The sequence below is a fragment of the Cebus imitator genome, unplaced genomic scaffold, assembly GCF_001604975.1.
Source record: "Cebus imitator isolate Cc_AM_T3 unplaced genomic scaffold, Cebus_imitator-1.0 Scaffold227, whole genome shotgun sequence".
Lineage (NCBI taxonomy): Eukaryota > Metazoa > Chordata > Mammalia > Primates > Cebidae > Cebus > Cebus imitator.
Window position 1 is genome coordinate 3,077,014 of NW_016107542.1, and position 13,681 is coordinate 3,090,694.

The 13,681-nt window shown below is 39.7% G+C and overlaps 1 protein-coding gene across 3 annotated transcripts in view; it reads right to left on the bottom strand.

Moving 5' to 3' along the window:
• Window positions 1-3,781: 3,781 nt before the first annotated feature.
• The window catches only part of AK3 (adenylate kinase 3), a 21,161-nt gene continuing 11,261 nt past the window's right edge, over window positions 3,782-13,681 (bottom strand). For 2 of the 3 annotated variants that reach the window (XM_037727317.1, XM_037727318.1), the window contains exons 3-5: window positions 11,243-11,415; window positions 10,525-10,643; window positions 3,907-4,793 (exon numbers count right to left, since the gene is read on the bottom strand). In XM_037727317.1, the coding sequence (XP_037583245.1) occupies window positions 4,673-4,793; window positions 10,525-10,643; window positions 11,243-11,415 (413 nt within the window). In that variant the 3' untranslated portion in view covers window positions 3,907-4,672. Of the gene's footprint in view, window positions 4,794-10,524; window positions 10,644-11,242; window positions 11,416-13,681 lie in introns of all 3 variants that reach the window. The other variant, XM_017496982.2, reaches the window with a different exon arrangement.

The following is a 13,681-nucleotide window of genomic DNA, read 5'->3' on the forward strand; positions in this document are numbered from 1 at the left end:
CCAAGATGGTGAAACCACGTCTCTACTAAAAATATAAAAATTAGCTGGATGTGGTGGCATGCGCCTGTAGTCCCAGCTACTTGGGAGGCTGAGGCAGGAGAATTGCTTCAACTAGGGAGGAGGAGGTTGCAGTGAACCAAGATCGTACCACTGTACTTCAGCCTGGTGACAGAGCGAGACGCCATCTCAAAAATAAAAATGAACATGCTGCCCAAAAAATTTGCGTCTGTTTTAGTAAGTAGATTTTCTTACAGGATGAAAAAAGTTGATTGTAGGTTTAGGCAAAGTGATCCTCAAGTTAACCTTGGGATATTTTCAGAGGAGAACCAAACATAGGCTTACTTTTCTAAAAGTCATGTATTTCAGTTCTTAAATTCGTGTGGGACAAAACCATGGTACTTGTCTGAGTTGCAGTTAGGCTTTCCATTTCAATTTTGCCACTATATCAAACATTATACTTTTAATAAAACCCTCAAATCTTATCCATCAATTTCTCTGTAATGGTCATTTATATACAATTGCATAGTTCTGAGAAATTGATTTATCTGAAAAGTATTTGCTTACTATGTAAGCCAAGGGGGTCGGGGAGGGGAATACAAGGATGAATATAAGTTCATTATGGATTGTTTACCTTAATATGAAGTGAAACCATCCTCATAAGCTTTGAAAAATTAGACTTGTTTGATCTTCTCTAAATATAGAAAATGATTTTTTTTTTTTTTTTTTGAGACGGAGTTTCACTCTTATTACCCAGGCTGGAGTGCAATGGCGTGATCTCGGCTCACCGCAACCTCCGCCTCCCGGGTTCAGGCAATTCTCCTGCCTCAACCTCCTGAGTAGCTGGGATTACAGGCATGCGCCACCATGCCCAGCTAATGTTTTTTGTATTTTTAGTAGAGACGGGGTTTCACCATGTTGACCAGGATGGTCTCGATCTCTTGACCTCGTGATCCACCCGCCTCGGCCTCCCAAAGTGCTGCGATTACAGGCTTGAGCCACCGTGCCCGGCCAAAAATGATTTTTTAAAACTCTCACATCTTTCACATAGTTAACAGCATGATTCTCCATGTTATTTACACTTCAGACATTTAACTTGGAATCTTTTAGAAAAATATGTCACAGTGCTGGACTGATATATACTTTGGCATGACAGTTTATTCAGTACTGTATATGGAAAAACTCACTTAGTGTTTAGTATCATTTAGTGTGCTGAAAACAAAAAGCAGGAGAGGGGGATAAGGACTCTACAAAGCGTATTGGCTTTTACCAGAAGCTTTAAGCACAGCTAGACTATTTTAACTGTGTTTTTAAAATTGTTTAACCATAACTTCCAAGATGAAAATCTCTAACTGCAAAGATAGGAAAGCTATTTCTACAGTTTATCAGGGTCTGAGAATATACTTCTGTCAATGAGAAGACACAACATGTTCTAAATACAAATTCTTGCGTTTGGTTGCAAGTATAGCAATTTAACATAATTTGAGATGTATAATTACAATGATTTGTTGTTAGTATAGGGCAGTTTTGTCACAAGTTGTTAAGGATCCAAAATATCTTGTTAGAATGCCATTATATATAGCTGGGGGAGAAGTATCCACCAGGTGGGGTTTAGAAATTTGAGCCAGTATTTAAGCTATTTCAAATGGAACTCAGAACTGAAAGAAAACTTCTGGATGATGCTAACAACTGCCAGTTTGCATTTCCCACAGTACACTCTGCTCACAAAAGGTATAGCAAAATAACTTTTACTCTATAAAATAAATGGGTTGAGATGCTGTTCTGACTTTTATAGCATAGTAGTTTCTCCTAGCCATGGCAGTCAGCTCCATACATGCATTTCCATGTGGTACATAAATCTTAATGATGGTCATTACAGAATTTTTTTGTGTGTTGAGAACAGTGCCTCACACTTGTAATCCCAGCACTTGGGAGGCTGAATCGGGAAGATTGTTTGAGGCCAGGAGACTAGCCTGGGCAACATATCAAGACCCCGTCTCTACAAAAAATAAAATTAGCCAGGCATGGCAGTGCACGCCTATAGTTCCAGCTACTTGGAAGGCTGAGGTGGAAGAATTGCTTGAGCCCAAGAGTTCAAGGTTACAGTGACCCAATTATGCCACTCACTGCACTCCAGTCTGGGCAACAGAGTGAGGCCCTGTCTCAAAAAAATAAAGAAAAAGTTGTATTACAGTCATATTCATTCCCAAAGTAATGAATGTATGTGCAAAACTTTGGGCTAAGTATTTTGGGAGTGCGGAGGGAATGGTCACAGGAAAGAAGAGTCTTAATTCTCATAGCCATGTTCTTCCTCTGCTCACTTTGATTTCCAAATCTCCTAAGGGTATTATGAAGGCAGGTATGGCTACCATAGCAGGAGATAAAGTACTGCATTAACTGGAACAAGCCTATGGACTGTTTTAAGATCATTTATTAGGGGCTGGGGACAGTGGCTTATGCCTGTAATCCCAGCAGTTTGGGAGTCCAAAGCAGACAGATCACCTGAGGTCAGGAGTCTGAGACCAGCCTGATCAACATGGAGAAAACCCTGTCTCTATTAACAGTACAAAAAAAAAAAATCAGCTGGGCATGGTGGCGCATGCCTGTAATTCCAGCTACTTGGGAGGCTGAGGCAGGAGAATTGCTGGAACCCAGGAGGCAGAGGTTGTAGTGAGCAGAGATCTCACCATGGCACTCCAGCCTGGGCAATAAGAGCAAAACTCTGTCTCAAAAAAAAATCATTTATGAGAACACATTCAAAGCCACTGAGACATCAGGCAGCAGAAAGGAAGGTGGATGGAGCAGGCCCTATGAAGAACCAACGACAAAGTAGTAGCCACAGTTATGAAATTCATTTTATTCTGATAAAGACTAATATATGCCTGATAACCTAGTGATAATCCATAAGTTTGGTAGTTCACAACATTTTTAGAAAGCACATAAGATTAACATTCAAATAAGACATTAGAGAAAGTTTTATAAAGAATGAAATGTTTACTAGAATTCTTTTTAAAAAACCTTCGTTCATTTTAAAAGATTGATGAATTTTTAAAGTATTGGAAGAAAAAGAAAATAAAATGTTCCCCCCCAAAATACATAAGAACCACTTACTTGTATTTTAAGTACCTGGAAAAAAATAAAACAGATTTTTAAAGGTAATTAATAACAGCTTGTACGAGGGCTTGTTTCATTTGATTTGGCACCAAGTAAAGTAAGAGTAAATATATCATCAAAGACATAATCAAGCTTTTCCTCCACCTCTCATATTGCCCCACTTCTCCTACCAGACCAAACAGTACATCAGCAACCATCCTTGTTGTCCCACTAAGGAATCACTTTAGATTCCAATATTTAAATGGCTGCTCAGATGACACCAATAGAGTTCTTTCTCCTTAAAATAAGGTGGCAGTGAATGCTAACAGGTATTGATTTTTTTTTTCCGCCGCCATCTTGGAGAACAGGTATTGATTCCTTTGATCAAGAACAAAGAACTCCTTCAGGAAACTCACTTACTTTCCTGTTAACATATCATGTAAATTCTTTTTATTGGCATACCTTTTTACTAATTATGATTGATTGTTATTTATGTCAAGGGAGCATTTCCCAGGCATGCCTCATCTATTTACTAATGACAGTATGCTTACTTTATTTACATAGTGCCATGGGTTTTCTCTTTTTTCTTTTTCTTTTTTTTTTTTTTTTTTTTAGTTTTGGTGTTTTTTTTTTTTTTTTTTTTTTTTTTTTTTTTTTTTTTTTTTTTTTTTTTTTTTTTGCAGGGTTGGGGATGGTACCATAACGTTATTTTATCAGGGCCGATCAATCATTTGGATCAAAAAAAAAGAGAAACTGGCAAGTAGATCCTAAAACACATTTCTTAACCTAAGTAACATATCTGAAAACAGACTTTAATTACATTGTGTTGAAAATTCATTCAACTCTGGTGCTTGTCCAAGGACTTACAATGTCAATTTCTGACATAAATCATAACCCTCAGTACACATGCATTTTCAAAGGAAACAAGTCATCTTAAAGTAAGATTTTTCTTTATGTGAATTGATAAATTTTTATAGCATATTGAAAATTCTGAGTAAACAAAGTATGGTTAACAACAAAATAAATACAGCATATGTGGTTAGCATATACATTTCTTAGGGTAAAGGCAGCAGTGAATTTGTGTCTTACAACAAATCTATAAATCCAGTTGCTTTCTTTCTGGAATTTTATATAGTGTCTCACCATGTTCCAAAATGCTAGAAATGTCTTTTTTTGGCATCATTCTAGGCAAAAATTTCTGACATTTTCCCCAAATGACATGTAACATTTTTTAGTTTTCCAGAAAAATATGGAAACTTTACTGACCACTTATTAACTGAACAAAATGTTAGATTACTAACAAATGCTCTTTTAATTTTGCTCTAACATGTTTTAAAAGTTCAGACATCATTGATATTTTTGAGGATAACTGAAATCAACATACTAGTTGATTTCAAAGGATGAATCTTAGTATCTGACTCATTTGGCACATTCTTAGTATCCAGAATAAAATCAATAGAAATAAAAGTAATAAAATTTTCAAATAATTCATACATACTGGAAGTCTTAGGAAAAGCAGCTTCTAAATGCAAGGACTAGGAGGTCTGCCCATCTTACAATTAATAGTTACACACATTTCTCGTCAAGGAGTAACTGAAGCTTTCTGGCTTGTTTGTGGAACTTTAGTTTGTAGGAAAGCATATACATAGGGCCAAATCTTGTTGGTTTCTGTTCCAGAAAATGTTTCCAACACCCCTTTTTTCCTAAAGATGAAACAAAAACAAAAGAAACACAGGTCTGAGTCTTCCTAATAAGCTCTTTCAAAGCTTTTCTGTAAATGATGATGATGTGGATTTAGGAGTCCTGGTAAGTATAGGTCTGTGTAATCAGGAGAGAAAGGCACTTGGCTGGGCATTGGAAAATTTAGATTTTAGTTTCAATTGTATTCCTTGGCTTACAGAAATGTAACAGCACCCAGCCAGGTGCAGTGGCTCAAGCCTGTAATCCCAGCACTTTGGGAGGCCGAGGCGGGCAGATCACAAGATCAGGAGATCAAGACATTCTGGCCAACATGGTGAAACCTCACCTCTACTAAAAATACAAAAATTAGCTGGCATGGTGGCTCACGTCTGCAGTCCCAGCTACTTGGGAGGCTGAGGCAGAAGAATTGCTTGAACCAGGGAGTCGGAGGTTGCAGTGAGCCAAGATCACGCCACAGCACTGCAGCCTGGGCGACAGAGGGAGACTCCGTCTCTCCCGTCTCAAAAAAGTAAATAAATAAAATTAAGTAAATAATAACAGCACCTATCATTTATTGAGTTTATTGAGCATACACTGTGTGTCAAAGGCTGTGCTACATGCTTTACATATAATAGTTCATTTAATCCCTTCCAAAGCTCAAATTTTCTTATTTTACTGATAAAATCACATCTTTATAATGTAGCTTAGCCCCAGTCACCAAGTTGGTAGTACATTTCCAAAGAGAACCTGTAAGATATTAGGATAACTGTCAGCTTTTTTTTTTTTTTTTTTTTNTTTTTTTTTGTCTACTTACTCCTTTGCAAAAGCTACTTTCTAATACTTGAATATCCTTCCTTTTTGCCTAGGCCAACATTTATTTTTTCCTCTATTTCACTCTTTTGAATTTTGAATTCCACTCTTTCAGTTTTATTGGGTTTCCTATTGACTATCTTCATTTCTCCCCAGGCAGATCTGCCTAGCTTGTCACTAGACCAGCAGCCAAAGTATATTTTATTTACTCCAGTTTCCTGTGGATAATATAGTGAGGAGTGAGGATCAGAATCCTGGGGTTGCTTTTAAAGCCACACAGATTCCCTCCAGAGATTCTGGCATTCCTTTTGCTAACACCCCTCCTCTAGTCCACCTACACACATACGCACTGGTTTAAAGGGTGCGTAAGGGCAACCTAAGAACTCTGGTTTATTTTTACACAGAAATATTTTCTGTGCAAACAGGATCCCTCATACCTTTGTAGCCCTTCTTACTAGGTTTTCAGGGGCTTCACTAAGGACAAAAACATTCCTTTCTTGATACCTCATAAAATTTACCACAGTTAGCTTAAATAACACCCACTGTTTTCTTGGTAAGAAACACTGCAAAGATGGGAAATTATGCAAATACGGCATTCTTGGGATATTAGAAACCCTCCTGCTTCTAAATTCACAGGCACCTGGTATAGCTTTCAAGGGATCAAGCTTCTTAACTGTTGTAAGCCACTTGAAGAGCCACTTTAAAAATCAAGCCAATGTCACAAGTGGGTTAATTACTGAGGGCACAATTGCAGGCGCCTATTCAATCCTAAATCGTGGATAAACATTCGTCATTTTTATTTCTGTGTAATAACATGGAACCAGCTTCAACAATTGGTCCTTCAAAGAGTAAGGGCATCATGTTGTTTGTAAATATAGACCAATTACTCTATAATGTCCCACAGCTAAGAGGCTTTTTTAAAACAAAACAAAACAAAAGACCCCAACAATATAACTGTCAGCATTTTTAAATAACAACGCTGACTAGGCGGGCAGATCACGAGGTCAGGAGATCAAGACCATCCTGGCTAACATGGCGAAACCCAGTTTCTACTAAAAATACAAAAAATTAGCCGGGCATGGTGGCACGAGCCTGTAATCCCAGCTACTTGGGTGGCTGAGGCAGGAGAATTGCTTGAACTTGGGAGGCGGAGGTTGCAGTGAGCTGAGATTGTGCCACTACACTCCAGCCTGGGTGACAGAGCAAGACTCTGTCTTTAAAATAATAATAATAATAATAATGCTATTACTAACGTTCTTGCAAATATAACTTAAGAGTTTTTAGTTAAGTCTTACTCTAGTTCTATGTGTGAAAACTGAGAATGAAAAGCTTGAATTAGGCTGGGCATGGTGGCTCATGTCTGTAATCCCAGCACTTTGGGAGGTCCAGGAGGGTGGATCACCTGAGATCAGGAGTTCAAGACCAACCTGGCCGACATGGGAAAACCCCATCTCTATTAAAAATACAAAAATTAGCCAGGTATGGTGGTGCGCCCCTGCAGTCCCAGCTACTGGGGAGGCTGAGGCACAGGAATAGCTTGAACCTGGGATGCGGAGGCTGTAGTGAGCTGAGTTGGCACCACTGCACTCCAGCCTGAGAGACAGAGTGAGATTCTGTCTCTAAAAAAAAAAAAAAGAAAAGAAAAGCTTGAATTAACAGCAAGAGGTAGCAAAAGCCAGAAGCAGCCTAGAAAGACTTCTAAGGTATCTCCTAAGATAGAGACCTATGTCATTCACTGCATCTTCGCAGCCTTCCTCAACTTCCTTTCCCACATTTTTTTTTTTTTTTTGAGACAAGGTCTCACTCTGACACCCATGCTGGACTGCAGTGGCGCATTCATAACTCACTGCAGCCTCAACCTGCTGGGTCCAAGCAATCCTTTTGCCTCAACCTCCCAAGTAGTTGCGACTATAGGCATGTGCTACCATGCCTGGCTAATTTTTTTTTCAAGTTTTGTAGACACAGAGTTTCGCCATATTGCCCAGGCTGATCTTGAATTTCTGCCTCTTCAATCCTCCTGCCTTAGCCTCCCAAAGTGCTGGGATTACAGGCATGAGGCACTGTCCTGGGCTCCTACCCATATTTTGATATTTGGACAGAATGAATCCCAACAACCCCTGGTTCATGATTGCACTGGGAGATTATCTATTCATAGCCTTACAGTGCTGGTGTTATCTGCCCAGCAACAATGCATTCTCCCTTCTGGTTACTTTTGGGAAACAACCTCTCTACCAGACTCAGTCACGAGGGTCAGGAGAGACTGTTCCCACTCCGCATCTTTGAAGATGGACATGATCAGAGCTAATCGGTGCCAACCCCAAGACTTTGCTGGCAAAAGAGGCTCTTTTCTTCTGGAGTTCCTGACTAGTAGGAGGTAAACTGCAAAGTTGAGGGGCTGCAACACAGGGAGAGCACATGTGAGACCGAAGTCAACACAGGACAATGGAGCTGAGAGACTGAGGCCTCAAGATGGGTGTTTTTCAACACCTGGACCCAGCCATCCACTTTTGACTTTTTAGTTACATTACCAATAAATTTCCCTTTTGCTTAAGCTGGTGTGAATTAGGTTCCTAGTTAATATAAGAATATTTCACATTGTATAATAAATACTGTCTACCCAGCCCCCAACGTCACGCACATACAGAGCTTCTTGGGACCTGTCAGGGACTGGATCTAATTGTCTGTGTGGACCAAGGGCCTAGCACAGTGTCAAGAGAGTAAACAATAATTGCTGACAACGAATGAGTTAATAGCCATCAGGGCTGTTGTAAGACTTTCTAGGATCTCTCACTTAATTGTTAAGATTCACTCAGGGTGTTTGGCAAAATATTAAGGGAAATATTAGGGAAAGTTATAAGACTATAGTCTCAAAGGTTTGAGATTATAACCTTATAACTTTCCCTAATATTTCCCTTAATATTTTGCCAAACACCCTCAGTGAATTCTAACACTTAATTCCTTTAACAACCCTATAAAGTAGATGCTATTTAATATTGCCTGATTTTACAAATAAGGAATTTGTGACATAGAGGTTAAATAACTTGCCCAGGCAGGGCAAAAGAGATGGTAATTTTCAGAAGGAGCATCATTAAACAAATGGCAAAATTACAGTAATGGCTACTATAAAAAGTGGATTGCCAACCTTGTAATTTTATGCTCCAAAAACAATTAAGATAGTTTGAAAGGCCAGACATGGTGGCTCACACTTGTAATCCCAATGCTTTGGGAAGCTGAGGCAGGAGGCTTGTTTGAAGCCAGGACTTTGAGACCAGCCTGTGAAATATGGCAAGAGCCTCATCTCTAAAAAATGTTTTTTTTAATTGGCCAGGTGTGGTGGCATGGGTCTGTATTCCTGGCTACTTGGGAGGCTGAGACAGGAGGATTGCTTGAGCCCAGGAGTTCAAGGCTGCAATGAACTATGATAGAACCACTATATTCCAGCCTGGGTAACAGAGTGAGACCCTGTCTCTAAAATAAATTTGGAAATTATTCCTTCAGATTTTTACTGCATACATACTCTACCACAACAACAATAACAATAGCTAACATTTCTATAGTGCTTTCTATGTGTTAAGCACAGTTCTAAGAGTCATACATATTAATCTTTCAACCCTTTACTCTCTTCCCCAATTTATAGAGGAAAAAACAGGCAGAGGTTAAGCAGAAGGTGAAGGCAAAGATGGTGAGTGGGACTTGAACTTGGGTATTCTGGCTGCAGAGTCTGTGTTCTGCCCGTGATACTGTTCTGCCCGTGATACTGTTCTGCTGTGATCAGGGTCAGTATTCAATAAGCAAATGAATGAAAGGGGAGGCAGTCAATCCACTGCAAGGAGAAGGAAGGCTCAGTAAGAAAACTGAGTAAGTTTCTTAGCTTAAGTCAAATACTTATTCAGTACAGTTCCCATATGTGTTGCAGACAAAACAATGTTAGAATGTAAGCTTTTAAAGACTGCTAGCCAATTACATAGTCTGAGGGATTAGCTGCCATATGAGATTCTTCTACACCACAGCATCCTGTATTGACAAATGTGGTGGGCAATATTAGATTTGCCTCCCCAGCATTCATTCCAGCCCTCCCTCTGCTACCGATGATACCTAGCTTACAATGATTCAAGGCAGGATTTTTCAGGTTTATGATGGCATGAAAGCAACACGCATTCAGTAGAAATTGTACCTCGAGCACCGGTACAACCATTCTGCTTTGCAATTTCAGTACAATATTCAGTAAATTACATGAGATATTCAATACTTTATTATAAAACAGTCTTTGTGTTAGATTATTTCACCCAGTTGTAGGCTAATCTAAGTGTTCTGAGCATGTTTAAGGCAGTCTAAGTTATGGTGCTTGGTATTTCAAATTACAATGAATTTATCAGGACATAATTTCATTATACATTGAGGAATATCTGTACATAGCAGAGTTTGGGTGAGACTGTCCCACCGCCAGCTCTGGATGTGGACTAGTCAGTGTAATCAGTGGAATCCTTCCCACCCCAATGACTGGTTCTGCAATGGGCAGTAACCCAAGCCTGTAACAATTAGTGCCAGGCATTCCCTGACTGCAGTGGCTGTTCAAGGTAGCTCCATCTGAGTGATGCTCTGGGCTTCTTTTTATTGGGGGAAAGGTCACCCCTCAGCCTTCATGAAAGAGGAAGCCCTGGCTATTCCTCCAAATGTCTGCTACCAAGCAGGAAGCCTAAGGACAAAGCCAATACACACAGAAAGTCAAAACCAAGAGAACAGCAACATGGTCAAACCCAAGTGTGACTGCAGCACAGCCTTTTGTGGACTTCTATTATACAAGCTAATGTATTTCCTTTATTACTTAAGCCCATGTGAACTGGGTCTTTTGGCATTTTCGCATTTCAGCTCTAGAGTAAGGAAAATCATAACCAGACTTAGTGCACCATTATGCAAGAGAAGTTCGGAAAAGCAAAAACTCACTGGTAATATTCCAGGACTGGCTTTGTTTGGTCTTCATAAGCCTTTAGTCTCTTGATAACCGTCTCTGGTTTATCATCCTCACGCTGAATAAGAGGCTCTCCAGTCAGATCATCAATGCCCTAAACAGGATTAGAAGAGACTAGTATCAGATATCATATTTCTGAAGGATATTTTCATAAGCAGTTCAATTATTTTTAAACAGACATCTCTGTGCAAGTGCCAAGCACAAAAATGTGCTAACTTTTAAATAAATGAAATCCAACCTCAAGACAGATCATCGCCAACAGAAAAGGGAGACGCCAGTTTCATTTCCATAGTTATCAGTCACTTTAGCCTTGGAGTAAAAGGTTTTCTAAGCAGGCTCTAAGTAAGTTCACATATATACAAAGAGATTCAGCTATAAACTGGGAATCTCAACTGCAAGTACTAAATAAACCAAGGTGTTATGAATCTCTATCAGCCCAACTCCTAACACACTCCTTGGCCAAGTAGGAAATCAACAAATGTTTCTGAATGAGTAACAAACCCCTGTTGCTCCTGGGGCACCTTTAGCACCAAGCTCAGTGGACTAGATCACTCAACTATACCAAGTAACCTGAGAATATACCCTCAGGAGTTTTGGTCAGGCAGAGGATTTCCAAGTTCACAAAACATGTCTGTGAGGGCAAGAGGACTCAGGGACAGTCTGCTATAGGACAGTTCCACAACAATTACTCACCACAGTTTTGGGAGGGTTGAATTCAATGTTGTAGACTCGGCCACTGGCAGGATGAATCCAGCGAGCAGTAAGGCGTTGTTTAATGACCTCAAAGGGCACATTCAGGTTAATCACTGTGTCGATCTGATAAGCTCTATCTAGAGCTTCTGCCTGTGGAAGTGTCCTTGGAAAACCTTTATAAAGTAAAAAACAAAAAGAAAAAAGAAAGAAAGCAGAGGGAGAGGGGTAGAGGGAGAAGAAATAAAAGGGAAGACTTAATGTTGAACAATCTGAACAAAAGGAATGAGGTACACCAGGCAGGTTGATCACAGCTGCAGGGCAACTGTGATGGTTACCTGTCAACTTGACTAGGGCATGAGTGCCCAGATATTTGGCAAATACTATTCTGGGCATATCTGTCAGGCTGCTCTTGTTATGAAATTATCATGTAAATAGGCAGACTGAGTAAAGTATATTGCCCTTCCTGATGTGGGTGAGTCTTATCTAATCAATTTTAAGCCCCGAATAGAACAAAAGGCTGACCTTTACCCAAATAATGGAGAATTCCTGCTACCTCTAACTGGGACACAGGTCTTTTCTTGTCTTTGAACTCAAACTGAACTCATGATCTTTGTTCAAACTCCAGAGGCTGGCCGGGCATGGTGGCTCACGCCTGTAATCCCAGCTTTTTGGGAGGCTGAGGTGGGCAGATCACCTGAGATCAAGAGTTCAAGACTAGCCTGGCCAACATGGTGAAACGTCATCTCTATAAAAATACAAAAATTAGCCTGGCATGATGCTGGGTGTCTGTAGTCCCAGCTACTTGGGAGGCTGGAGCGGGAGAATCGCCTGAACCCAGGAAGCAGAGGTTGCTGTGAGCCGAGATCATGCCATTCCATTCCAGCCTGGGTGACAGAGCAAGAATCCTTCTCAAAAACAAACAAACAAATGAACAAACAAAAACTCCATATTTCTGAAATATGACAAAATGAAACTAAAGTTCAGCTAAAGGAAAACTATTAATGCAAAAGAAGAAATCCTAACAGATGTGTTATACAGCTAAACAATGTGATTCAAACTTAGAGAGGCAAATGTACCTGATGAGTGAATTCAGAAATATACCCAAGCATATTTGGGAATTTAAAATGTTTGACTTTGCAATGTTGTTACTAAGGACATTTTGTCCAGAATACCACAGAAAAAATAAAATTGGTAGAAATAATATATTTGCAAAAGCAACAAAAGTTAGGCCAGGTGTGGTGGCTCACCCCTGTAATCCCAGCACTTTGAGAGGCTAAGGCAGGAGGATTGCTTGAACCCAGGAGTTTGACACCAGGCTGGGCAACACAGCAAGACTCCTTCTCTATAAATAACAAAAGAAAAACATTAGCAGGGTGTGGTGGCACATGCCTATGGTCCCAGCTACTCAGGAGGCTGAGGCAGGAGGATTGCCTGAGCCCAGTAGGTCAAGCCATGATGGCACCACTGCACTCCAGTCTAGTGACACAGCAAGACACTGTCTCCAATTAAAAAAAGAAAAGAAAAGAAAAGTGACAAAGGTTAAAACTGCACATGCACAATTTGTTAGCACTAAAAATATTGCCTGAAAAATTACATTTTCTTGTTAACAATGAAATGTGGAAAAATTTGCCAGTGACCTAGACCTTACAATGTGCTAAGGTAATGATAATGACTAAAACTATACCCAGGAAAACTGGATTTGGGAGAAATAATGGTCCCCAAAGAAAGCTTATGATGGCAAAATCTCAATGTGTACAATTTTATATAATAAAAAATAAAGTATTTATTATAAAATTTACACTGAAGTAAGCAATCCTGGTGAAAACAATTTCGTACATTTAACAAGCACAAATGGACTTTAACAGCTAAATCTCAAGCACTTTCTAGATGCCAAGTACTGTATGCTAAATGGTTTACAAGAATCACTTCTTTTAACCATCATAACAACCCTAAAAGAGGTACTTCTATTATTCCCACTTTATGAATAAGGAAACTGCGGCCCAGTGAGGCTAGGTAACTTACTCTTTAGCTCACAAAGCTCGTAAAGTGATGGAAGTGGGATTCGAACACAAGCTGTCTTACCTAAATGTTCCTTAGTAGGAGATTAGTTAAATTATGATACAGACACAAGATGCAAGCCCATGCATTTTTTTATTTCATGAGGCAAATCTATGTTTTAAATACATATTTATTCAATGAAAAGGCAAAATGCAAAACATGGTATATGTATGTGTGTGTGTGTTATACAAAATAGATATAAACAATATTAGATACTACTTATGGCGAGGGGAGCTAGAAACTTAACTCACATCTTATACCAAATATAGTGGCGGCCGGGCGCGGTGGCTCAAGCCTGTAATCCCAGCACTTTGGGAGGCCGAGGCGGGTGGATCACGAGGTCAAGAGATCGAGACCATCCTGGTCAACATGGTGAAACCC